The sequence below is a fragment of the Bombyx mori genome, chromosome 24 (genome assembly GCF_030269925.1).
Source record: "Bombyx mori chromosome 24, ASM3026992v2".
Lineage (NCBI taxonomy): Eukaryota > Metazoa > Arthropoda > Insecta > Lepidoptera > Bombycidae > Bombyx > Bombyx mori.
This window is the reverse complement of record NC_085130.1, coordinates 7,329,382-7,356,426: the sequence shown is the minus strand read 5'-3', so window position 1 is coordinate 7,356,426 and position 27,045 is coordinate 7,329,382. Positions and strand designations below refer to the sequence as shown.

The following is a 27,045-nucleotide window of genomic DNA, read 5'->3' as shown; positions in this document are numbered from 1 at the left end:
CTGTTTTAGTCTGCGGGGATAGCTCTCAATTCAATATTAATCTGTTTTACATTAAAAATATGTGATGTCTTTTATGATTATTTTTTCTTACCATTGAGTTAGAGTAGAAAAGCTCATCTGTCTGATTTTCGTCGGTAACAAAACCCTATAGACATAACATGAGTGCAGCCTTACTTACTAGCCTTTTTTACTGGTGGTTGGACCTCTTGTGAGTCCGCACGGGTAGGTACCACCCTGCCTATTTCTGCCGTGAAGCAGTAATGCGTTTCGGCTTGAAAGGTGGGGCAGCCGTTGTAACTATATTGAGACCTTACAACTTATATATCAAGATGTGTGGCGTATTTACGTTGTAGATGACTATGGGCTCCAGTAACCACTTAACACCAGGTGGGCTGTGAGCTCGTTCACAAATCCAAGCAATAAAAAAAAAATTAAAAAAAAATCCACCAATACAGAGTATCATCCCTCCTGCCGTGGCAGACATAGGATAAATGTCTAGGCTACTCTTGAACGTCCCGATATGAACTACAAATCTATTACATCATTTATTGCACACTAACTTTAATATTTTAAAACCACACCCCTTTTTTTTAACGTACTGATATTTTAAAATTCGAATTCGGTTGAACATTTTCTTCTTAATGATTCATCTGCTACCGCTGAAGTGAAAGGGCAAAAAGAGCCAAATAAATGGCACCGGTATTTGGCAATTGGTAAAAAAAAAACTTTTACTTTCTTGCCATTACGGACATTACTAGTCTCCGCCTGCTAGTCGAAATTCGACTATAATCATAGGCGTCTCAAGATCTATATTAATTTTGGACACATATTACATTATCTCTTTTGTTTTCTTCGTGATATCTAATAAAGCTCCGAAAGAAATTTAAGCGTTACGAATTTTTTTTTATTAGAAAAGAAATTTAGTTACTACAAGGATCACGCAGTACATAGCTGAGTTTGAGAGCCGATCTGTTTTTTCATAGCCTTATTCATTTACAGATTGTGGTTAAACTTCATTGTTTAAGTAACAATGTGTTATCTCAAGCTAACACAACACTATCGAGATTATATATGTAACTATACTTGAGACCTTAGATCTTATATCTCAAGGTGGGTGGCGCATTTAGATGTCTATGGGCTCCGGTAACCACTTAACGCCAGGTGGGCTGTGAGCTCGTCCACCTATCTAGTCAATAAAAAATAAAAAAAATCAGAGAGAGAGAGAGAGAGAACATACTTTTTTGCACACCAACACACAATTAACATTAGGAAACAGTCAACAAGCCGATACATTTGTGACAATAGGCGGTCATATCGCTAAATGTAATCTCTTCCAGACAACCGTTTAATTTAGAGTAATTCTGGAAAAGCTAAAGATACAGCAGGTATGTTGCGATGTACTATTAATAATTATCCATCCAAGCAATAAAATAAAAAAAAATCCTCATCTAAATAAAAACGGCTCGTCAAAAAAAAAGACTTACAACAAAAACCCAGCACCCGTTCTTGTCGCACAGCCTCAAAATACCTGAGTGCGAAAGAGACGGATCAAAGTTCATAACCAAACCCATGACGTAAATATTTGATTCAAGTTAATTACGGACAGGACTTGGAAGCCAATTTGGGTTACCGTGATAACGCACGCGTGTGCATTTAATTGTTATTTAACGATCGAAGGAAACGAAAAAAGAAAAAGAAAAAAAAAGTATGAATTGTTATTTTACTAAATTTGCGAAACAATACCCGAAAAGTTTTCTATCTATACTAATATATATAAATCTACAGTGGTTTTTACGGATGTTCCGTTATAACTACTGAACCCTGCATCCGATTGGCTTGAAACTTGGTATCCATGTAGTAAATACACGTACTTAATGGATAGGCTAATATTTATATGAGTGTTGGACTCCCTAATAATAATGTCAATAAATAATAATGTTAATTTTAAATGCGCAGCGAAGCGGGCGGGTACGGCTAGTATTCGATAAAAACTTTCAATATATACATATGTGATTTATTGACAGGATGTCAATCACATTCCTGAGAATATTTCACAGTGGTAGGGCACATTACGTATAAAGCCCGCGCGATAAATACTAACACCAACCATGTCCATTCATGCGGCGTCATTCAGTCCTAAGATATCCATGGACTTCGATAACCACTTCATAAACTATGTGAATGTATTATCCTGTAAAGAATTTATAAAACAAATTATTGACGCGTCACTAAAATTCCGTTGTAACTGATTGCAGAATTAGACAGCAATAAAGAAAGAAAAAAAAAAAAAACAAGCGAAAGTTCCAACGAATCAAAAACCTTTCAACTGACAATCGAAATTCGAAATTTAAAATTGGAACGCGCCGACCTCATTCCGGACGGGTCTTTGCTAGAGAGCGGACGGCACGGGAGACCGTAGCGAAAATAAATTAATTAAATTTAGATACAGTATACACGTATTATTAACATTTTATTTGCAGACGTGTGTTACCCACCAATCTAATTCTACAGTATACATCTTATTGAGATTTGAGGCTGAAGTTACAGTAATTAATTCGTAGACAATATAATTAACAGCAATAGTTAAATCTCAGATCGAAACTCAAACATTCTTACCGTATCAAGGTCGTACTTTGCTGATGTCCATGGAAAACGGTCACCAAAGAACATCAAAAGAGAAGCTCAAGATCCTCATGATAATCCTAAATTCCTTGACACAATTACACAAACAAGTATCGATTCGTGCTTCCCCCACAGAGCGGCATCTCTACTCAATCTTAAATATGACTATACGAATACTAGTGTTTTCGGTGTTAAAATAAAATAAAAATCTTTTCAAACAAAACACACGTCACGCTCTAATAAAGCGATTTAGTCGGCTTTCACTTGTCTTTGAAAGGAATTCGCGAACCTTTCGCTGTTAGCACTCCGTTTTCGTAACTGCTTAGATATATTCGACTGACGTGTTAATTTTTTTTTTTTTTTTTTTTTTTTTTTTTTTTTTTTTTTTTTTTTTTTTTTTTTTTTTTTTTTTTTTTTTTTTTTTTTTTTTTTTTTTTTATTGCTTAGATGGTTGGACGAGCTCACAGCCCACCTGGTGTTAAGTGGTTACTGGAGCCCATTGACATCTACAACGTAAATGTGCCACCCATATAGTTACAACGGCTGCCCCGCCCTTCAAACCGAAACGCATTACTGCTTCACGGCAGAAATAGGAAGGGGGCGGTGGTACCCCCCCGCGCGGACTCACAAGAGGTCCTACCACCAGTAAAAATAACTTTTTGTTTGTGGATAATGAGACCTTGGAACTTATATCTCAAGGTGGGCGGCGCATTTACGTTATAAATGTCTATGGGCTCCGGTAACCCCTTAACACCAGGTGGGCTTTGAGCTAGTCCACCCATCTAAGCAATAAAAAATAAAAAATATTGGCGTTGGGAAGCGTTGAGAGCTAGTTAAACGTATTCATGGGTTCTATCTGGAAGGGTAGGTTATAAACGTTATTTCCCGCGGGAGTTGCTGGACTCCTACCGGGCGCGTCCGTAGGTGGCGGATAACGGGCCTCTGGGCACCATTCCCAGAGGCATCGTTCCGTCTTTGTAACAAAACGAGAGAGACCGAACGACGTGGACCAAAACCAGCTCTGGGGGTTCCAAGCTCTCCTCCCCCTTCACTTGTTGAAGGGTGGTCCTCCTGGAGAAGCATAGGCCTCTACCTTTTATCCTTTTCCCTTTGATTATTTCGTTATTTTACTAACTGTCTTTTTGTTATCTTAATTTGTTTAATTTATATTTTGAGTTGTAATCTGTCTCTTTCTTCGTTTCACTTTTTGGTTTATCGTTTTGTGTTATTCTTTGTCCTGTCTTTCTTTGCCTTTCGTTTTATTTTTGGTTTCTTTTGTTTTATTTTCTTCTTCTCTTTATTTCAATCCTAATCCTAAGCTTTGACACCTGGTGAGAGGATGCATGGCCGGTGGGTGACCGGTCACTAGGGTGTCCCAGGGGACCACACCTCGGGTTAAAAATAAAGGGAAACCAATGAAGATGTCCAGTTTGCAAAGAGTAATACCCCAGGAGGGTACCCGCCAAGCGGGAGAATCCCTCCGTACTACCGACTCGTCGGTAGTGCGCAGCCCCTCGTATTCTGGGGGGGGCACAAACTGCACTGAGATAAGGTCCGAGAAGGACGGGGTTAAAAAAGGAGCAGGGTCCGGGAAGGACGTAAGTAGGAAGAACAGGTCCGCGAAGGACGTAGTAGCAGAAGGGTCTGTTAAGGACAGTGAGGGGAGATCGTCCAGAACCACTCTTGTGTCGGATGATAGCATGACCACAGCTGGGTCGGCCCACTCGTCAGCCCGCTCTTCGCCGACACGCAGACAGCGAAAAAGAGTCCTGACGATCAGCAGTGATGAGTTTGGAAGCAGCTCCGGCTCGGATGAAACAGCTACTACTGGTAAATGTGGTGTCAAGCCGCAATCGAAGAGAGGTCGCGGTCGTCCGACGACCACTGGTCAGTACGGTCTGACTGCGGACGAACAGGTGTATCTTAAAGCTCAGCGCTCTGAGATAAAGGATGCCGGTAGCATGCGTAGTATGCGCGAATTAAGAAGCGCAAAAATCATGGAAGGGAGCTCTAAGAAAGATCCCGAGTGTCGTCTGAAGGAGAGTGCCGCGATGGCTCTGAAGGTATGTAGTAAGCCCGGAAACCTGAAGGGCACGTATCAACGTGTCCTAAAGGAATTGGCGGTGACAATAACGGAAGTCACAGAAGAACTGGCGAACCGCCCCGCGACCGAAGAGATGGAAAAGCTGCGTGCGGTAAACGCCTGTCAGCAGGAAGAGATTTTACAGCTCCGGCAGGAGCTGCAGAAGGTGCATAAGGAGCTGGCGCGCATATCACAGGCATTGACGTTGTCCAATCCAGTCGAAACCCCAGCCCCAGCTTCAACCACAGAGGACCAGGAGGAGTTGCGTGTCCAACGCATTATGCGTGCCGTTGGCACCATGCTTGACGCTCGCATTGCGAGTCTGGAGATGCGGCTACCCCCGGAGCCTCGCATCAGGCCACCCTTAGCGGCGGATAAGCGGAAGAGCTGTGAGAAATCGCCGAATTCTCCTCTCCTTGTTGACGCTACGCTGGAGTCGACAACGGCACAAGCAGCACTACCGCCCACGGTGAACAAGAAGACACGAGGCCCTAGACAAAAGGCCACAGTGTTAGCGCCTCCACCCGAACCGTATGGCTTCCCTCCGGCTCCAGCTGTCGTAACCGAAAGCTGGTCTACGGTCACCCGTAGGCGCGCTAAGCCGAGGGGGGAGACCGTGAGAACGGCCACAGCCGTTCCACCCACTAGGGTGTCGGAGAAAGTCCCGTCTTCAAAGAAGAGGACAAAGAAGCGGCTCCGAGCTCCGCGTTCTCAGGCTGTGGTATTAAAACTACAGCCTGAGGCGATAAATAGCGGTCTCACATATCGGCTCATCCTTGCGGACGCGAGGGCGAAGCTCGACCTAGAATCGCTGGGTATTCCGCTCCAGAGGATCCGATCCTCTCTGACAGGTGCCAAGGTCCTGGTGGTGGACGGAGACGATCAAGTGGAGAAGGCCAACCTCCTGGCGAGCAAACTGAAAGAGATTCTGCCCGCTGAGGGCGTCGAGGTCTCCAGGCCATTGGTGACTGCAGCGATGCGCATCAGTGGCCTCGACGACTCGATATCGCGTGAAGAAATCGCTGATGAGCTCGCCAAAATTGGGGGGTGTCCACCCGAGACTATCAAGATCGGGGAAATAAAAACCGGTCCAGGCGGGATGGGACAAGTCTTAGTTCGTTGTCCGATCTCAACAGCGGCGAAAATCGCAGCAGTTCCCAAGCTAAGGATTGGCTGGAGCGTGCTCCGCGCTCATTTGCTGGAGCCCAGGAGGCTACAGAGACAACGTCGGCAGGATCTCGCGTCGCTTGAGGGCGTGCGTAATCGGCCCGGTATGGCCTCGGTGACACCGATGGATGCTCAGATATGACAGACGTCCTTCGTTTCCTCCAGGGGAACCTCAATCACTCCGCCAGAGCTCAAGATCTTTTGTTTCAGAGCATGGCGGAAGGGTTGACTCACCTTGCGGTGGTCGCAGAGCCGTACCGGGTCCTTTTGGGTCCCGATTGGGCAGGTGACCTTGACGGCCGGGTTGCCATTGTCAGGCGTGGCTGTGTGGGTGCTCCGCCCGGATTCGACCTCGTTGAAAGGGGTCGCGGCTTCGTGGCCGTCCTCTGGGCCGAGATGATCGTGGTGGGAGTATACTTCTCCCCCAACAGGACGCTCGCCGAGTTTGAGGGCCTCCTCCTTGAGCTCGGTCGCGTCATTGGGAGGTCACATTCCCGTCGGATTCTCGTCCTTGGGGACCACAATGCCAAGTCATTGGCTTGGGGTTCCTCGAGGACGTGCCCCAGAGGAACGGCGGTGGAGGAGTGGCTGGTCGGAGGCGGCCTCGTCATTCTGAATCGTGGCACGGAACTTACGTGCGTGAGACGATTAGGCGGGTCCGTGGTGGACGTCACGTTCGCATCTCCCGATGTCGCGAGTCGCATCCGTGGTTGGACGGTGATGGTTGGTGAGGAGACGCTTTCCGACCATCGCTACATCCGTTTCAGCATTGCTGTAGCCCCAGAAGTGACATCAACTTCTTTATTCTGCGGCGGCGACGTGGAGGGTCCTCGTTGGGCCCAGAAGCGTCTCGATGTCGAACGGCTGAATGAGGCGGCTGTCGTCCAGGCCTGGCGCCTCGATTCCCTCGGTGAGCCGATGAATGTAAGCGTGGGGGCGGAGCGTATGCGCGAGGCAATGTCGCGGGTATGCGATGCCGCTATGCCTCGCGTCAGAGCTCTAGCTCCTAAGCGCCGCGTATACTGGTGGACTGATGAGATCGCCAACCTGCGCCAGTCCTGCAACGTCAGTCGACGTGCGTACCAACGAAGCCGACGTCGAAGGACGCATCGTGACCCTGAGGAGGAGGACCGCCTTTATGAGGTGTACAGAACGGAGGTGAGGGCCCTTTGCACAGCCATCAGAGAGGCGAAGGAAACCGCTTGGAATGATCTGCTCGCCTCGCTTGATCGCGATCCGTGGGGGCGGCCCTACAGGCTAGCGCGCAATGCGCTTCGCCCATGGGCTCCCCCTACGACCAGCACACTGACGCCCGAGACATTGCACCGGGTGGTCGGGGGTCTATTTCCGGACTCATCCCGAACGGCCTTCATCCCCCCTGTAATGGCAACGGCGCAGGTCGCTGACGGCGGAGAGCTGGAAGGTGTGTCCCAGGCGGAATTTGAGGCGGCAGTGGCGAGGATGCGCGTGAAGCGTACAGCACCAGGCCCCGACGGCCTGTCGAGTCGAGCATGGGCTCTCGCTTTAACTGAGGATGGTTTGGGACCTGCACTTCGAAGGCTGTTTAGCAGGTGCCTCCGCGAGGGCAGGTTCCCGGAGCCGTGGCGCACGGGCCGGCTGGTGCTTATCCCGAAGGACGGTCGCCCTAGAGACGAGCCCTCCGGGTATCGCCCGATAGTAGTGTTGGACGAGGCCGGTAAGCTCCTTGAGCGTGTGGTTGCCGGGCGTCTTGTTCAGCACCTGGAGAACATTGGGCCGGATCTCGCGTCCAACCAATATGGCTTCCGGAGAGGTCGGTCGACCGTGGACGCGGTCTTACGGGTCCGCGATCTTTCCGACCAGGCGTGCTCTGGGGGAGGTGTACTGTTGGCTGTGTCGATTGATATTGCCAACGCTTTCAACACGATCCCCTGGAGCACGATCGTGGAGTCATTACGGTTTCACCGCGTCCCCACCGGTCTCCGTAATTTGATTGAGGATTATCTCTCGGGGCGGGCGGTGATCTTCCCCGAGTGGAGTGGGTGGGGACGAAAAACAGTGTCGCGTGGGGTTCCACAAGGGTCGGTATTGGGTCCACTCCTTTGGAATATAGGCTTTGACTGGGTCCTCCGCGGGGCTAACCTGCCTGGCGTCGAAGTGATTTGCTACGCTGACGACACGCTGGTGACGGCTCGCGGAGACGACTACCGGTCAGCAGCCGTCCTGGTTGTGGCTGCAGTGGCAACTGTGGTAAGACGAATAAAGAGACTCGGCCTCGAGGTGGCCCTCCAAAAATCCGAAGCAGTGTGCTTCCACTCAGCTCGGAAAGGGCCACCTCATGGCGCGAATCTCGTAGTCGGGGGTGTCACCATTGCTGTCCAGCCGAAGCTCAAGTATTTGGGCCTCGTGCTGGACAGCAAATGGAGATTCGACCACCATTTTAAAGCGCTGGTTCCGAGGCTCATGGGGGCGGCAGGTGCGCTGACCCGTCTTCTTCCCAACGTCGGAGGATGCAGCGCCGGTACTCGGCGACTGTACCTTGGGGTGGTGCGCAGTATGGCCCTGTACGGTGCTCCCGTGTGGTCGCCCGCACTCTCCGCGAGAAACGCGGCTCTGCTGCATAGAGCTCAGCGGGCGCTTGCGGTGAGGGTCATCAGGGGGTACCGCACCATCTCTCAAGATGTGGCCTGCGCTCTCGCCGGATCCCTACCCTGGGACCTCGAGGCCGAAATCTTGGCTGCGGTATATCGGCGTAAGGCGCAGGCCTTGAGTCGGGGGCGGTCGCCCGGCCCGTCGGCTGTCGGTCGGTGGAGGCGTGCTGCGCGTCATGTAGCATACGCTAAGTGGAGAGAGCGATTGCTGAAAGAACTTGGCCAAACTTCGGTCACCCGCCGGCGCACCCTCGAGGCCCTGGTGCCCGTGCTGGAGGCATGGTCGGATCGGCGTCACGGCGTACTCTCCTTTCACCTTGCGCAGGTCCTCTCGGGACATGGCTGTTTCGGGAGGTACCTGTGGAAGGTCTGCAGGAGAGAGCCACACCCGGGCTGCCACCAGTGCGGGCACCCGGACGATGACGCGCAGCACGCGCTCGAAACGTGCCCGCGTTGGGAGCACTCGCGGCGAGATCTCGTCGCGGTGCTGGGGAGAAACCTCTCCCTGCCGGCTGTCGTCGCCCGCATGTTAGAGGATCAGGGCTCGTGGGAGGCCATGGCCAGGTTTTGTGACCTGGTAATGGCGTCCCGTGAGGCTGAGGAGCGTGAAAGGGAGTGGGATCCCTCTTCAGCACCTCAGCGCAGAAGGCGGGATGGCCGGCGCGGGCGTGAAGCTCCCGCTCAGCCCCCGTAGGGACTATCAGGTGGCGGGTGCGGGGGCGCCCGGTACTCGACTGTCGGTCCGGTGGTGGGGCGGTGCAAGGTGGCTCCTGTGCGCCGCCCACGGTGTATCTCCCGAAATGACGTCCTTCGGGATTTTCCCGGAGATGAAATCCCGTCTTATCATCAGGACGGGTACCGGCGAAGGCGGACTTTCGGCGCGCACTGCGGTACCGTATGTCTGGTGTAGCTGGTGTGGTGGAGCTCGATGGGGTTTAGTCGGTAGTCGTTCTGCGGGGCAAGTGCTTCGCGCGCCTTTTTCAAGGCGTAGTCTCTTGCGAGGAATTCGGGGAGGTGGAGGACCTTCTCGTCCCCCTCTTCCTCTCAGGAGGCGCCGGAGTCCGACATAACCCGGTTCGTTACCCCCCCCGGACCGGGTATCCGTAAATGGATTCCCCAGCGTTAAAAAAAAAAAAAAAAAAGGTTATAAACGTTATTTCAATACCATTAAGACATCCGAATGTCTCAAAAGGGCATTAACCTTGTGTTGTCCATGAGCTTCGTCCGATCGCATACCAGAATAAAATAAAATCACCTATAGTTCTGTATAATTCAACCCAATTTTCTTACAAAGTTAAATTGTTTAAAAAAAACGTTTTAATCAGAAGTACCCACTTTTTTTTATTATTTAACTTTACCATTGAACGTGAAACAGGAAAACACTAGCGACTAGAAAATAATTTGCAAATTCTGAAGGAAAGGACGCTTCGACCGAAACTTGACTTGGTAACAAACGGGCTCATTAGTCGGATCAAAGTTGGCAATGAAACGACAAGTTATGATGATCATTCGAAAACACTTCGGTCAAAAAAAACAATATCATTCATATACGCAATGTCTTTACAATATTACACATTAGTCCGACGAATCAATCCAAAGAACGTTCTAAACGGAACAAAAAAAATACCTGTGTGTTTTTGTCAACAGTACTTTAATGGCGTTCTCAGCTTGTTATTCATATCGACAAATTCAAGAAAAACAAAACGTATCTCTTTAGTTTTCTAGAACAAAACTCTTACAAATATAAAATCGATTCACGAAAATCACAAACTCCTGAGAGTGCAACACAGAGATCACGTTTTAAACATGCATGTTCAATGTCACGTAACTCGATGGTAACACGACGTACCTACTATATACTTGACCCGCACAACAGTTTAAAGCGGAGTTAGGAGTACAGTTAACGTAAAAGAAAAAACTAATATTTTATTTGACCTTGTTCTCGCCTTTGCGAAATCTCAGCGTAGCGTAGCATGAAGATCGCGATGTCGGTAGCAGAATTTTGAAACTTTAATCGCTCGTTTGAGGTTAAAATACGGCAACGGCACTATCGGGAAATATGAATGATTGTTGATGAACACGAAGAAAACACATCACAAATATATACACAGCATATGATATGAAAAGACTTCATACCAAGTTTAAGCTTGATTTTAGTTACCTAAGGATCTTAAGTAAATTGGGTCACCGCTACTTAGTGCTCACGGAGCTCATAAACGCCACCCGAGAATCCCACCATCAGCCGAAATAGCCTCTAAATTTCAATACCGGTTGCCCTACTTTTCATGCGTGAAAGAAAGTATTACTGATTTTAAATAGGAATTCGATAATTCAGCAAGCAGACAGACTCGGAGTCCAACTTAACTGAACACTTAGCCACTACTCCATGTCATCGATCCAAAATTTCATTGATTATATAATTCTTTTACTTTTCCATAGACCTATTTCCCAAAAATACCACACGAATAAAAAATTAGAAAGAACAACAGAACTCTGTAAATGGGTATTTAATTTATAACACAGTTGTCTCTGAAAATTTGACGTAAATTAAAAAAAAAGGTCCGTAGTCGCACCGCCGCGGTCGCCATGACCCAAATGCGGCCATTTTGAATATTGAGAGCGCGCGCGCGCCATTTTCGGTAGACTATTTCACATGATGTACTACATACATTCAATACAACTGCGGTTTCCTTTTTAAGTTGTATATTTCGGTGATTCATCGGCTTTATTATACTGATATTATTAAAGGTTTGACGTTAGCTGTTTTAACGCAATAGAATTTTGAGTATTGCAACATATTTATCTAATTATCAAATTATTGTAATGGACGTCCCACTGTAAGCAAAAAAAAAATCAATCCTCTATCCACTTCACGATTTTCTGGTCATACAATTTTACTATTACATATTCATTTTATCTACAAATCATCTTATCCAATTTTGAAAAAGAAAGACAATAGTCAATATTTCAAAAATTACTATTAAATTCAGGAGTTTAAAAATTTAAACTTGTACCACTATATCTCCATTCTAAGCCTCATGAAATAATGACTCTTAATTGCGAAACACAAAGACTGAATTTCATTTGGAATGCCTTATCAAAAAACAATAATGGAAAACATCATCGAGAGGTGCACGACATTCGCACGGTCTAGGCAAATCGTGTATTGCTGTCTCTTTCGTGCACAGACGTGTATATATAGTTATCTCGTTCTATTTTCATGTGCGCGTGTAACGAAGGTGACACCGCAATAAAGTGTTAGTTCACGTGGGATTCGAAGTTATCAACCTTCGGGCTATTAACATTAGTGTACACAATTGTTTATTTTAAAAATACAATATTCTTGTAACGTACAAAAATACAATATTTTCGTTCCACAGTTTAGAATTTTGTTTGAAAACATGCCGTGTCACATTTTTAAGAAAACTTACGTGATATTTTTCTGCAGAGATCTGAGTTTACGCCACAACAGGTGCTAAGCGATCATTGGAGCGTACAGAATCTTAAAAAAACCGTCCAGCGGTAGTGTAGAGTTTCAATTGCATTGGAATATCATTAAAACGAAGTAACCACTCACCATCAGGTGGGTCATATGCAAAGCCTGTCTACAATGGGAATAATAAACAATATGTATTTGAATTCTGCGTACACTTGTCCCCTTTCGTATATATATAAAAGGCAAGTTGTACGACTGAATTATTAGAATTTAAAACTAGTATATATTTTTAAGAATAATAGTTTCGAACCCGTTGCTTGCGACGAAGGGCTCGGCGAGTAAATTAAACCACAGACACAGCCCACTGAGTTTCTCGCCGGATCTTCTCAGTGGGTCGCGTTTCCGATCCGGTGGTAGATTCTGCGAAGCACGGGTCTTGCTAGGGTTCGTGTTAGCAACAACGTCAGGTTTGATCCCCGTAAGCTCACCACAGCCCGGTGACGCTGATATGGTCTCTCTAGACTCTAGACCATCAACTTAGGTACGAAAAAAATAAATAATACACGAGCTCATATTTCGTGCGAACAGTTGACAGCCGACCCCCTCGCGCAAGTTTGCCTCAGATAGTCATCTAACAGAAATATTTTCGCTATCGATTCCAATACGACGTCCATTGAAGCATTGCCATACAACAGATAGCCTTAACCTTTTTTTGCATTTTTAGTTAAACCAACTAAAGTGTACACGCATATAATTTTATCCGTAAATTCTGTAGTCACATTGAAAATACCTAGCACAGATAATACTTTATACCTCCCTACATTACTTTAGAAAAAGTTTAACGACCGAAACTTCGAATGACACATGACAATCTAATTAATTTGACAGAACGAAGGAATCTAAGACACAAATCCTATTTAATTTTTCTTAACAAACACTTTGGATTGTTTCGATTAGTAATTTAAATTTTTATTTAAAACAAAACAATCAACGACAATTAGTTTAAAACGTTTCTGTATAAAAATATTTAGTTTCACGATCCGTCAAAACTCAGTTCAAGGTTCGATCCGTGCCCTCGACATTATGCAACGGAGATTTGTAAGAAATTGAAGTGTTGACTACGAACAACTCATGATCGTTTAATTGTTTTTTAATAAAAGAATAAAATAAATATTTGCTGCACGTTTAGCATAGCCGCTACAAAGAAGTCTGACATATGAAACTCGACCTTTAGCACCGCGAAAATGAAGGTTCCTTACGCAAAATAGTGGGTAGACAAAAAAAAAAAAACATTCAGAATTTTAGCATTTCGAGATTGTTCTTTACTGTCGCATCAATAAAAGGAAATCAACAATACATTAAAGTCCCTATTGCATCTAGACTAGATTACGTACATTCTCACTCCATAACGGTGCGGCAATTAACTCGTACTCAATCGAACCGATTCCGTCTAGGAAGGTATTCGCACTATCTGCATTTAACTCCTTTAAAAACAAACGACCCTTGATTCCAATGTTATTACGATTGAATCAAATGTTTGTTTGTTGAGCCTCGGCGCATTTTATAAAACTTTATAAAAAAAAACCTAATTACTGATTGTACGTCGTTACTTTATTATTTCTGATTACCCGCACGGGTAGGTGCCGCCATTCCGGAAATTTCTGCCGCGAAGCTGAAACGCCTCTCGGTTTGAAGGGTGGGGCAGCCGTTGTAACTATACCTGAGACCTTAGAACTTATATCTCAAGGTGGGTGGCGCATTTACGTTGTACATGTCTATGGGCTCCAATAACCACTTAACACCAGCTGTGAGCTCGTTCAGACATCTAATCAATAAAAAAGCCGTTTTACTATATAGACCTACTTCGTATCTCTAGTTGCGTGGCGGCATTTGCGTTGCTCAGTAACCACTTAACACTAGGTCAGCTCATACACCCATCTAAGCCTAAAAAATCCTTGTCTGTCGAGCAGGTTTCTCGGCGCAGCGGAAGGCGTGACAGTGATTCGATTCTCCACTATGCATGCACTGATGATAAATGTACTCCGGACGTGATGTCTACACCGCATTATATTATTATGAAATCTTTGGACCTGACTTTTCCAGCGTTCGAGAACGCATTCGACTAATCAAGATCGCGCACGATAAGCTTTATCATAACGCAATTTCCAGTTGCCGATAAGGATTCGAACGGTTAAAGAATTTAATGCAAGACAATTATTTTTTTCAAGTCCTGGATTTTTTTTTTATTGCTTATATGGGTGGACGAGCTCATAGCCCACCTGGTGTTAAGTGGTTACTGGAGCCCATAGACATCTACAACGTAAATGCGCCACCCACATTGAGATATAAGTTCTAAGGTCTCAAGTATAGTTACAACGGCTGCCCTACCCTTCAAACCGAAACGCATTACTGCTTCACGGCAGAAATAGGCGGGGCGGTGGTACCTACCCACGCGGACTCACAAGAGGTCCTACCACCATTAAAGTAAGTACCAGTATTCTCTCTCTGTCTCTCTCTCTAGAAAGTAACAAATGACATTAGTAAGTACCAGTATTCTCTCTCTGTCTCTCTCTCTATAAAGTAACAAATGACATTAAACATACCCACGAAGCATCTAAATACGCTAATGACGTAGCAGTTAAAAAACGGAAGCACAAGGCTTAGAGCCACATGAGGCCATCTCTACCCCTAGTTGTTGCTAGGCAATTGAATGAATCACCGGATAATGGATATTGTACCAGCACATTGCGGTCGTCACCTTCTTAAGTAAAAATCTGCCTTATACTTACAATTGCTTCGACGTGCAAACAAATTTGTTATAATCAGGAAGTAAACGTATGTAATTATGTATATTTAAAAACAAGCAATTTTATTCTACGTACAAGGTCGAACTTATATCGCGTTATTTATGTCTGATCGACGTGAGAATCATTTATTTATCATTATATTTGCCGCAAAACGAAACAGAGACTAGGTACTAATTGAAAAACAAAAACAAAAAAACACTTAGCGGGGTATTGTAATGTCTCATCCTTTGGGGCCGCGGTCCGCTCCCAAAGTCTGCGTCCCGCATAGAGATGGGTGGAAGAACTCACAGCCCGCCTGGTGTGGAGTGGTTACCGGAGCCCATAGACATCTACAATGTAAACGCCGCCACCCACCTCGAGATAATGAGTTCTAAGGTCTCACTCAATATAGTTACTTTTCTACCCTAAGCGTCTCAAGACCCCTTCAAGACCGAACTCTAAGATTGTCTGAACGTTTGGATCGTTCCACATTATCACTACATTTACCACGGACATTTGCATAGAGCGCTTTCGTATTTACGTAAGCGTCTAGCAGCTGTCGTGTGTAAAAAAAACAAAAAAATTGCCACGATTTCAGATGGTCACACCGCGAACGATATATGAAACCGTCAGTGCAAAAGTGGCCTAAATTTTTCATATTCGCTCTTATATATATTGCAATTTATTCAAAACATAATGAATGTTGATGCAAAACCGGCCTGCCCCCTGTCTCATGCATGAAGTCGTCGTGGCCTAAAGGATAAGACGTCCGGTGCATTCGTATGTAGCGATGCACCGGTGTTCGAATCCCGTAGGCGGGTACCAATTTTTCTAATGAAATACGTACTCAAAAAATGTTCACGATTGACTTCCACGGTGAAGGAATAACATCGTGTAATAAAAAGCAAACTCGCAGAATTATAATTTGCATAATTACTGGTGGTAGGACCTCTTGTGAGTCCGCGCGGGTAGGTACCACCGCCTTACCTATTTCTGCCGTGAAGCAGTAATGCGTTTCGGTCTGAAGGGTAGAGCAGCCGTTATAACTATACTGAGGCCTTAGAACTTATATCTCTAGGTGGTTGGCGCATTTACGTTGTAGATGTCTATGGACTTCAGTGACCACTTAACACCAGGTGGGCTGTGAGCTCGTCCACACATCTAAGCAATAAAAAAAAAGAACAGATGACTTTGTAAACATTAATCTTTACGCGTATTGTTTTTGCCTACGAAGCAGTTTAAAAGTAAATTCCGACCTCATTATCTCCATACTGACTATGACAAGCTTAGGACACTTTTGCGCTGACTGCCTCATATTTGATTAATGATTAAATATTAAGCATTCAGTGCGCGGCGTTATTGTATCCGAATTAGCTCAACATTGTCTTTTACATGTAGGTCACGGCTCGTCGGCGAGAACGAGACGTATAGATACGGTTTGCGCCGGAGAGCGAAAAGGACGGACGCTCACACGGAGCAAGTCTTATCGTGTATTACCTGTTTTCATTCGCAAAAATATTTCCGATTCTCGATTACGTTTTGGTGTTCATTAATATTTGATCGTTTTAAAGGTCACGTTGTTTAATAACACAACTAGTACATACTTTGAATTTTAATAGATTCATTACAATATGGTTTTTTAATTCCGTACGGTGGTCCACTGCCTTATTTCTGGTAACTAATCACCGGAGTTAATAGAGAACGTGAATGCCAACACCATTCAGGAGATATGAGGTTGAAAGTCTCAAACTTCAAACTGCTTCCAATAAATAGGCACGGCGATCTTTACCCGTGCGGGATTTCAATAGGTACACTCTACCCTCAATTACAAAGATTTTGTAATTTTCGAAGACTTAAATGGTATTAAACAATGTTAGACCTTCGTTATTGAAGTTTTTTTCATTTTTTTTCTCTATCTAGCTAGTTATAATTAGCTAAATAAAAGTAGCTATAATTAGCTACGCGCAGACTAATAGGTAAGCTCACCGGCTCATTCTGAGAGAATCTGCTAACACTGGCCCTAGCAAGAGGCAGTGCTGCGCTGAATCTACCACCGGATCGTAACCGCGACCCACAGAGTTTGTCGCTATGCGAACTCAACAAACTTTTTATTAGATTAATTATTATTAAGATAGATACAAACACGCAATGGAAGTGAAAACACCCGACAAATGACGAGTACACTCGAATTACTCGTCGCGATGTGTGATTCGTAAAAATTGATACAAAATCTATTTTACTAAACTATCAAGATTTAGAAATTTAATGAGAATCGCAATCGACCATAACACCCAAGAAATAATACAAGAAAAAAATGACTTTATTTACGTCATGAATAAGTAATACATTCGCTTGGAGCGCGCGGTGATATAACTCACGTTCGTGAAGTCGTCGTTAACTTTCTACTGTTGATTCTGTTTCGTTCACATAAAACAAATCTGACAGTGCAATGTTAACAGAGTACTTATTGTCAAGTGATTAGAGACCATTTTCGTTTTTTTTCTCAATGTATATATTTTTTTTTAAATTTTTTTTTATAACAACTATGAGGCAAACGAGCAAGACGGCAATATATAGTTATTATAGGTAGGTTATTTGAGGGTGTTTTAAATGACGTATTTTTTTTTATACATTAGCGACTCACGATCGGTATATTCCTTAGTCGCAATATGACAGCCACGCACATTCCCGATCCTGCGGACAGAATGGAAAGCAGTCGACGTCGCCTAAAACACGTCATTTCGGATCCTCCTGATCCACTAACGGTGCTTTTAGGTACCTCAAACACCGGTCATCGTTCTCGCCGAACCCGTCGCTAGCGACGAAGGGCTCGACGAGTAAATTAACCCACGGACACAGCCCACTGAGTTTCTCGGCGGATCTTCTCAGTGGGTCTCGTTTCCGATCCGATGGTAGATTCTGCGAAGCACGGCTCTTGGTAGGGCTCGTGTTAGCATTGTCGTCAGGTTTGAGCCCCATAAGCTCACCTACTAGTTAAGGTTACGCTGAAATAATCTCTTAAGGCTATCAACATAGGTAGGCAAAAAAAACAGCCACGCAGAGATGGAATACAATTCAAAGCCACGAAGCCTGCCAGTTAAATGGCTGCTAACATACTCACAAATATACACATATTCTAATCTTTAGACACAATTAAAGCCCAGTCGGAATGAGTCTTATCGTGTCAAACTCAGCGAAACATTTAGCATTCGATTTATGAGCATATCAATCACAACGCTTGCAACACCACCGAAATATCAATAGCTCATTAAAACCAAAAATTGTGGTAAGAGCACGCATTTCATAACAGGGTTTATAACATAGTGTTTTTATTCAAGAGGAAATCTTACTTTAACGTAGCGAGTTTCACCATAAACTCTTTTATATATTTAACCAGCGACCCGCCCTCGCTTCGCTTCGGAAACTGTAATTTATTATTGATTTCTCCACTATTTAATGGATGTTATTATACATATAAACCTTCCTCTTCAATCACTCTATCTATTAAAAAAAACCGCATCAAAATCCGTTGCGTACTTTTAAAGATTTAAGCATACATAAGGACAGACAGATATAGGGACAGAGAAAGCGACTTTGTTTTATACTATGTAGTGATTATTAGTCGGAATAAAATTAGTTTGTTAGTTTGTTGCATAGTAACTTCTGAACGATTCGGAACTGATTGAGGTCATATCGAAACAATCCAATGCGTGTTTAGTTTCGTCGCAACAATAGCTAGTGACTGCGCCACGGTAGATGGCGCTGTAGTCGAGTTAGTGACGAAACTTTAGTACCAAACTGGGTCGTTAACAGTGTGCTTATATAAGAAACTTCAGTCTGAATGACCAATCTATTTAGATTAACACGAAAGGTAGACATAAAAAGAAATAAAAACTCTTTGAGAAGTTTTCCCTATCCCCTTCCCGTAGCTAACGAAACGACATGAGAACAAAATTACATATATTTTTATATCATACCATATGTGTACCTCCTACCTGCTGTGGTAAAAACCTTGCTGTTTTATTTTCTACATTTAGACTATTACAGAAATTACCCTTTTTAAAATAAGCATATTTCGTCCGTTATCCGGGTAATTTTGAAGTGTTAGAAATTTATCGAACACCATTGTTTCCTTTCTACCCCTTTTTTATTGCTTTAGATGGGTGGACGAACGCACGGCCCATCTGTTGTAAAGTGGTTACCGAAGCCCATAGACATCTAGAACGTAAATGCCGACACCTATCTTGAGATATGAGTTCTAAGGTCTCAGTTATTTAGATGATTTATACTGCCAATTTTACATAGGACAGATTAAACTTGTACATACCAATTGTCTTATGTATCCATCGACCTAAATAACAACAGCATCTCATAAATTAAACACAATACACAAATGATAACAAACAATAACATTGTCCGAATATAATTTATGTTTCGTTTGATTGTAAATATAATTAATTACGTTTTATTTCATTCGATTATTATTTACGGGCACAAAAACAAGACAGTGTTGTCAGGAGTTTTGCGTAATCTTCGAATTGACAATCACGACTGCCGAAAACTTGAAGTACGTAAATACAAAAATAGCATAACATAAAAACTTCTTCAGCTATTTGAATGGGTCTAATTTAACGGAAGTTTAAAAACATCGAACCGTTGATGTTAATACCAAATAAAACGGGCCTTTAATCTCTATACAAATAAATAAAATTGCGAGTGTATGTTTGTAATAATAAAATAACCACTTTTTACTAAATGCATACACAGTACATATACCAAAATATTTTTTATTTTATTTTGTCTGTCTGTCTGTTTGTTCCGGCTAATCTTTAGAACGGCTGGACCGATTTTGACGGGACTTTCACTGATAGGTAGCTGATGATTTAAGGAGTAGCTTAGGCTACTTTTTTAGGCTAGCTTCGCCCCGCGGCGTCACCCGCGGTACGGGTAACATCGTGGTTATAAATGTTGCGTATTAAGCGAAATGCCGCTTAAACCCAATAGCCTTTTACCCGTCCATATACCCTTACTATAGGTTCATTATCCTGCAGTTTATTCATCGTATGTCAGTGTCCAAACAACGATCTAACAAAACATTAGTCAAACATCCAAATAAGTCAGGTCAGTCATATATCAGCCGCTATGATTCATAATGCAATAGGACCCTACTTCTTAATCGCAAAGTACGCTCAACTGTGCACGTGTTCAAAAAGCTTATTAAGCAGTATCGCTGCTATCGTGCTTTTACATTGTTATCCGCTGAATAGTGAACTTTTAGAACTTTTAGAAGTAGAGATAAAACGGTCAACGGAATCAACACAAGATAGTTTAAAGGTCACTTATTCATACGGTCATATGCGATTCTGGTTTTCGTAAACTATCAAAAAATCTCTAGGATATAATATCTCTAGGATCTGTTTGTAGTAATATTTATATTTTGCAAAGCCAGGATGAGAGATAAGCAGACACAGCTTGTTCAAGCAAACCTCACATCTCCCACTAATACCTAGTTTTCCAGTTCAGAAACTTGCGTTGACAGAAGGGTTCATTTGAGACAGACTAACATTAATAACTTTTCTAGCGCACGCAATGTTCGAACTATAAAAAACAACAATTTGACTCCTATAATTCATAATCACAATAAAGAAGTTTAAGCGAACTCATCAACTCATATACTCACTCAAATAGATTAACTTTAATAATTTTGTTTTCGATCTAATCTTTAAAAAAAAACTTTACGATTTTATTATCTCCTTCCAAAACGGGAATTTTTCCCGAAAAAAATAATTGGAATGGAAATACATATTATAGTTTTTGGTGTTGCTTCAAGTAATAATGTTGAGGCTCCTAAAGCCCCATATATCGGTTTAATTCATTTTATCACGAATACATTGGCCTTAAAACTGTCACGTCTTCTTCACTTCAGATATTAGGGAGCAGTGAAAACAACCATGAAAATTTTAAACAAGAAAATCAATGAAAACAGATCTCTGCTTATTAAAAAAAAGGTTTTTGGAAGCCGACGCAAGATTCCCGACGCTTATCTGAAAAAGCCAAATCGCCTACACCAGTGTGGAGGGTATTAACAAGTAGGCAGCGGCTCGGTTCTGCCCCTGGTATTGCTGAAGTCCATGGGCGACGGTAACCACTCACCATGGTCGGCCGTGTGCTCATCTGCCCACTTCTTCTTCTTATTAGTCGAATACTTCATTGCTGAAGGTCGTGTCCCTGAAAGCCTTTCGTGGCTCTTTGTACCATCAGCTTCCATTTGCTTCGGTTTTCGGCTTCTCTCAGGGTCCTCGGCCTACAAGAGTAATAAAAAAAAACAGGAGAGAACGGTGTCTTAAAAGCTATTACTTACAATATCATGTCCTTGACTCCCGCTCCTGACGACTTCGGGGGCCATGTATTCTATGGTGCCGCAGAAACTGTAAGCTCTGCTCTCTCCGCCGACGAACTCCTTGGATAGTCCGAAGTCGGTTAGCACTATGTGTCCTTCGGCGTCGAGGAGGATGTTCTCCAGTTTAATGTCGCGGTAGATTATGCCGAGCTGTGGGGAGACAGATAGAATACATCTTCAGTAATAGTAAATAATAGCTAAGCAGTAGCTGATACCAATATATCTCTGGCACATCAAAACTAATTTTACGATTTAATCACGCTATTTTTGTTGTAATTTTAATATCAACAACGTTATTCTTCTTTCTAACGTTTTCCAGGTCTCGTGTCAGGGTCCGCTTATCCATTTAAACTCCTCCACTTTGCCCATTCTGAGTGAAATTTTACGATGCGCGCGCACCGTGACACAAAATTAACAGAAATGAAGTTGCCCACTAAATCGCCCATTACAGTACGACCGACGTAATTTGGCGAGTCTGAATATAGCCGCAGGTGAACTTTCCGAACCATACCGAGAATTACCGAATTTATACGATGTCAAGAAAAGTGATGTCCAATATGCGTGTTTGAGGATGTTGTTTAATCGATTTTTTTTCAAATTGATTAAAATATAAATAAAAAAATAAAAAAATAAAAATAAAGTATAACTTCTTACGCGCGTACATAAGTACACGCACCCTTTTTTTTATAGCACAATCTTCGAATATTGACGAATAAACAACAACCTTAGCCGTCGGCGACCATGATAATTTTGAAGTAAACGAAACGATCGAAAATCATAATTAATGACGAAAAAAAATGGGCAATGTCTACGTCTCCCAAAGAGCAAACGAAAATATAATGACGTCTCTGAAATCACTATATAAGAGACTAGGACTATGTGTAAAAATTAAGTATTAATTTTAGGCATTTAAAATTAACATTATTATTTATTGTCATTATAATTAGGAAGTCCAACACTCATATAAATATTAGCCTATCCATTAAGTACATGTATTTTCTACATGGATACCAAGTTTCAAGTCAATCGGATGCATGGTTCAGTAGTTATAACGGAACATCCGTAAAAACCACTGTAGATTTATATATTAGTATAGATTGAACATTAATTGATGTGCTAACTCTGAGGTGGCACAGTAGACTGCGGAGACCGGAGGACTAATTTTAATTTAATAGCCTCATCGGAGCGTCTTATTTATGTACCGCAGTAGACGTGGTAAAGGCGGATATGGAGGAGAATAACCTCATTCAGAAGGATGCCGAAGACCGGGCAAAATGGAGGAGTTTAAGTAGGAAAGCCGACCCTGGGACTAGACCAGGAAAACGGTAAGAGAAGACGAAGAAGTGGTGTGACACGGACTGATGTTGAAAAGACACTGTTAATCACAAGCTTTGAGTGGCTGGATAAAAATTCGGTAATCGGGTTGAGCGAATTTGCACCAACTATTATATATAATACGTAACGTGATTACAGGGCAAAGATTTCAGGAATGCAAATTTTTGTTACGACCGTCGGGTAAGTTTGATAGAATCCTGCATTCACATGTGACATAATGATAACGAAACTGCCACTAGTAAAAAAACACTCGGCCAGATAAATATAACTACCATCATTATATTAGATGAATAAATGTTATCTATTGTACACTTGAAATGGGAAGTTTTTATTTTATTGCTTAGATGGGTAGACGAGTTCACGGCCCACCTGGTGTTAAGCGGTTACCAGAGTCCATACACATCTACAACCTTGAGATATGAATTCTAAGGTCCTACGCACCCGTGCGGACTCACAAGACGTCCTGTCACCAGTAAACAAGAAGTAGGATTGAACTGATCACACTACGATACGAAGGGATTAGGATTTGAGAGTTTATCTCTAGTTCGTATCATCGTAGCAAGATAAGATTTAAACAAATGTTTAAAACCAATCTTTGACTTCAAAAATGCTTTGAAACACAAAACAACTCATAAGAACCTTTTAGTTTTTGTAACATATGAAAAAAAAATTATAATATAGGCGATTTAAAATGGTGTTTTGGAAATATTTTTAACGCTATGACCGACAAATGTTCGACAAATCAAAACAAACACATCGCGCGTCACCTGCAAGTCCTTTTGATGGTATCGGCAAAAACTCGAACAACAAATAAACAAACATACAATTTTTAGTATATACCCAATACAGACAGCCACACTTCGATTTTCAATATAATCTATCTTATATATAAAATTCTCATGTCACAATGTTAGTTACCATATTCCTCTGAAACGGTTTGACCGATTTTTATGAAATTTTATATGCATGTTCAGCAGGTGTGAGAATCGGCTACTATCTATTTTTCATACCCCTAAGTGATAAGGGTTGTCCACCCCTAACATTTATTTTTATTTTTGGACATATTTTTTTTGTTATAATGAGGCATTACCTATGTATGTGGTTGAATGAGGTTTTGTTATTTTTATAATTCTTAATCGTTCACAGCGCTACATGCCTCTTTCACTCATTTACCATATCCTTACACATTACAATAAGTTAGTTTTTTTTTTTCTACACTAGAAATTCCCTAGAAATCTTATATATGGCAAAACAACGTTTGCCGGGTCAGCTAGTACTAATATATAAATCTACAGTGGTTTTTACGGATGTTCCGTTATAACTACTGAACCATGCATCCGATTGAATTGAAACTTGGTATCCATGTAGAAAATACATGTACTTAATGGATAGGCTAATATTTATATGAGTGTTGGACTCCCTACACCAGTCGCGGGGGCGTTAATGATGAGAATGTTTGTGGGGGTGAGAAATTAGTAATGTTAATTTTAAATGCCCAGCGAAGCGGTCGGGTACAGCTAGTTTAGTATAAGATTTAACCTTGGCAACGCATCAACTTCGATCCGTTTTTATGCTTAGTGTATCATTATTATAATATCAAAACGCCCGATCGTCTGTAGGGTTACGGTAATTGATACACCTGATTAAACATATACATTATGTAAGACTATAAACGATGACTTTGTTGCCGGGTCAATGGAAAGTCACAATCGAATCAATGGGATAAATTGGTATTCTTACTGAAGAATACAATTAATTCCCCTCGGTGTACTCTCACTCGATGCGGCCGCAACGCGATTTCGTATCCCGGCTCGCGGGCTAATTTTTAAAACGTGTCAATGGGTAAAGTACTTTCGTGTAATAAAATAGTGTAATAAAATCGTGTAATCGTGTGGCTTCATATCGCTAGATACAATCCAGTACTCTTACCTCCGCCAAGGACAACAGTTGAATCCGACCTCAATATTAACAAGATCTTGATCAAGAAAGATAACTATACTTGATCTCAAGGTGGGTGGCGTATTTACGTCGTAGATGTCCTTGGGCTCCAGTAACCACTTAACACCAGATGGGCTGTGAGCTCGGCCACCCATCTGAGCAATAAAAAAAAAAAAGATCATCTTTGGGGTCCAGTAACCCGATCTAAGCTTGAATAAACATTATGTTATAAAACAATTTCATCATTCCCACCATCCGTCTCCATTTTCGCGATTCCCCTCCACAATATAACGCTAAACACAATTAACTTACCTTATGCAATTGTTCGAGCGCCAGTATAATTTCAGCTATATATATTCTAACTTCGCTTTCGTTGAAATGCTCCCTTTGGTATAAATGTGTGAACAGCTCTCCACCGGCGACGTAATCTGTATGACAAAAGAGATTTATAATTAAACAATGTTCTTGGTGACTACTTTGGTGACAAAGATCAGCCTAATTTTTTATTTATTTTATTGCTTTTAGATGAGTAGACGAGCTCACGGCCCACCTGGTGTGAAGGGGTTACTGGAGCACATAGACATCTACGACGTAAATAAGATATAAGTTCTAAGGTCTCAAGTATAGTTACAACGGCTGCCCCACCCTTCAAACTGAAACGCATTACTGCTTCACGACAAAAATAGGTAGGGTGATGGTACCTACCCGTGCGGACTCACAAGAGGTCCTACCACCAGCAAATCTAGTGTTCAGCAGTTACGTTATCTGAAATTACGGCAAAAGAACTCCTCGTGCTGTTTGAGGCGTGAGACAAAGATCTCAAGTTATAATATTCCATTCTTATCTATTCTGCCGCAGAATGTAGCAGGGCTTTGTTGCTACTAATTTGTGAGCACCTTTCTCAATATTTTACTATTATAGTATTTCATTTAAAATTCGAGATCGGTTTTCTTATCAGTATATTATGTATATGTACCAACGATCCAGCTGTTCAAACTCTATTTAAAAATAAAGTCATATTATAAAATGCTTTTTTTTAATTATAAGAATGGGAAATAATTATACATTGAACAAACAAGAGGCGTATGTGTAATTAGTAATGCGATCATTTGTGTCTTAATTACATCGGGCCATGTTACATAATACATTTAACACCTGGTGGGCTGTGAGCTCGTACACCCATCTAAGCAATAATACAAAAAAAAAAAGATTCTCAGTGAACTCGCCACCCACCATTTTGGGAAATTAATCAACAACCGACCTTTAAGCCTTTTAAAGTTTTTTGTACATTTTTCATCCATTAAATTAACCGGTGGAATTTTCCGACGTAAAAACGATCCTGCACAGCAAACCCGTTTCCGACGTTATGATTCATCCACCGGATAATCCAGTTGATAACAATCAAATTAATGGAAGAGTTTAGTTTTCGTTAAAGATAGGAATTTTTCTTGGATCAACACAGCGCGCCTCGGATAATATTTCTACTTCATACCGAATGTTATTACTGAATAATGAGGTTCAAACATAGAATATAATATAAAGAAATGAACAAAAAAACCAAATGTCCCATTTGCAATAGTATCGCTAGACCTAGAAAATAATATATATTTCGGAAGAGGTCTTTGTCATGAAGTATGATGTATTTTTTATGTACGCTTCAAGATAGATATAACTTCAAATTATCTATATATTAATACGTGAAGCAAAAACTTTGTATCCCTTTTTACGAAAATTGCGTGGACGGAGGAGTATGAAATTTTCCACACTTATAAAGAATATAGAGAAGAAGTGCACAATGCTAATTTTTTTTTTAAATAATGCATAAAAGATACATTAAATCAATAAAGAAAACACTACACACACTACATACCATGTATTTGACGCACACACGCATGCATACTATTTATTGTCAAACTTTTGTCCTTGACGTCTGTTGTCAAATTGAGAATAGATTAAATATTGTTTGTCTTTGTTAATATTTATTGTTAATATTTTTTATAGTGTAGTCTTGGCGAAATTTGTGATTTTAGACAAATACAATCATAATAGTGTACAAACTTACAATTCCAATTAATTATAGTCGAATTTCGACTACTGCGGGACCCTTTAGTATTAATAAATAGCTAATGAAATTGGACAAACTTATCTAAACATAATTATAACTACTTTAACAGTTTAACCTAGCGTTTGTTTTGTGCGTCTATTATTCAATAAAAATATTTCTAGACTTATATCTAAAATAACCCTTACTGACTATTATCAGACTGGACAAATTGCTGAAAATTATAGGGTTGTTTTTGATAGGAAGATTTCATAAGTGTAAGAACACCCACTGTTTTTCGTGACATTAGGGGGTAAAGAAGATCGAATTATCTTGAACTAAACCGGCCAAACTTAAATAATTAAAATTGTAATTCGTATCTCTAAGCGACCTTGTATAAATCTGTTTAATATCTAAAGATTCATAAAAGCAAAGTTTCAAAAAAAATCCGTGGCGTCTAAGTCGATTAAAAGATACAAATTTAGAATTCATATAACAAATCAATTATGCACACAGCTACGGAGTACTCAAGAAGATTTAGACAAATGAAGTACCCGTCTGCAAATTCCCAAGTTCAGTCTAGACAATATTACGTAACAGTCGAGAT

General features: G+C 42.0%; 1 protein-coding gene across 2 annotated transcripts in view; it reads right to left on the bottom strand.

Moving 5' to 3' along the window:
- Nucleotides 1-27,045, bottom strand: part of LOC101741339 (ribosomal protein S6 kinase alpha-5) — a 136,446-nt gene that overhangs the window by 43,658 nt on the left and 65,743 nt on the right. For both annotated transcript variants that reach the window (XM_004923094.5, XM_004923095.5), the window contains exons 5-6: nt 24,710-24,825; nt 21,086-21,274 (exon numbers count right to left, since the gene is read on the bottom strand). In XM_004923094.5, coding sequence (XP_004923151.1) covers nt 21,086-21,274; nt 24,710-24,825 — 305 coding nt within the window. The remainder of the gene's footprint in view (nt 1-21,085; nt 21,275-24,709; nt 24,826-27,045) is intronic.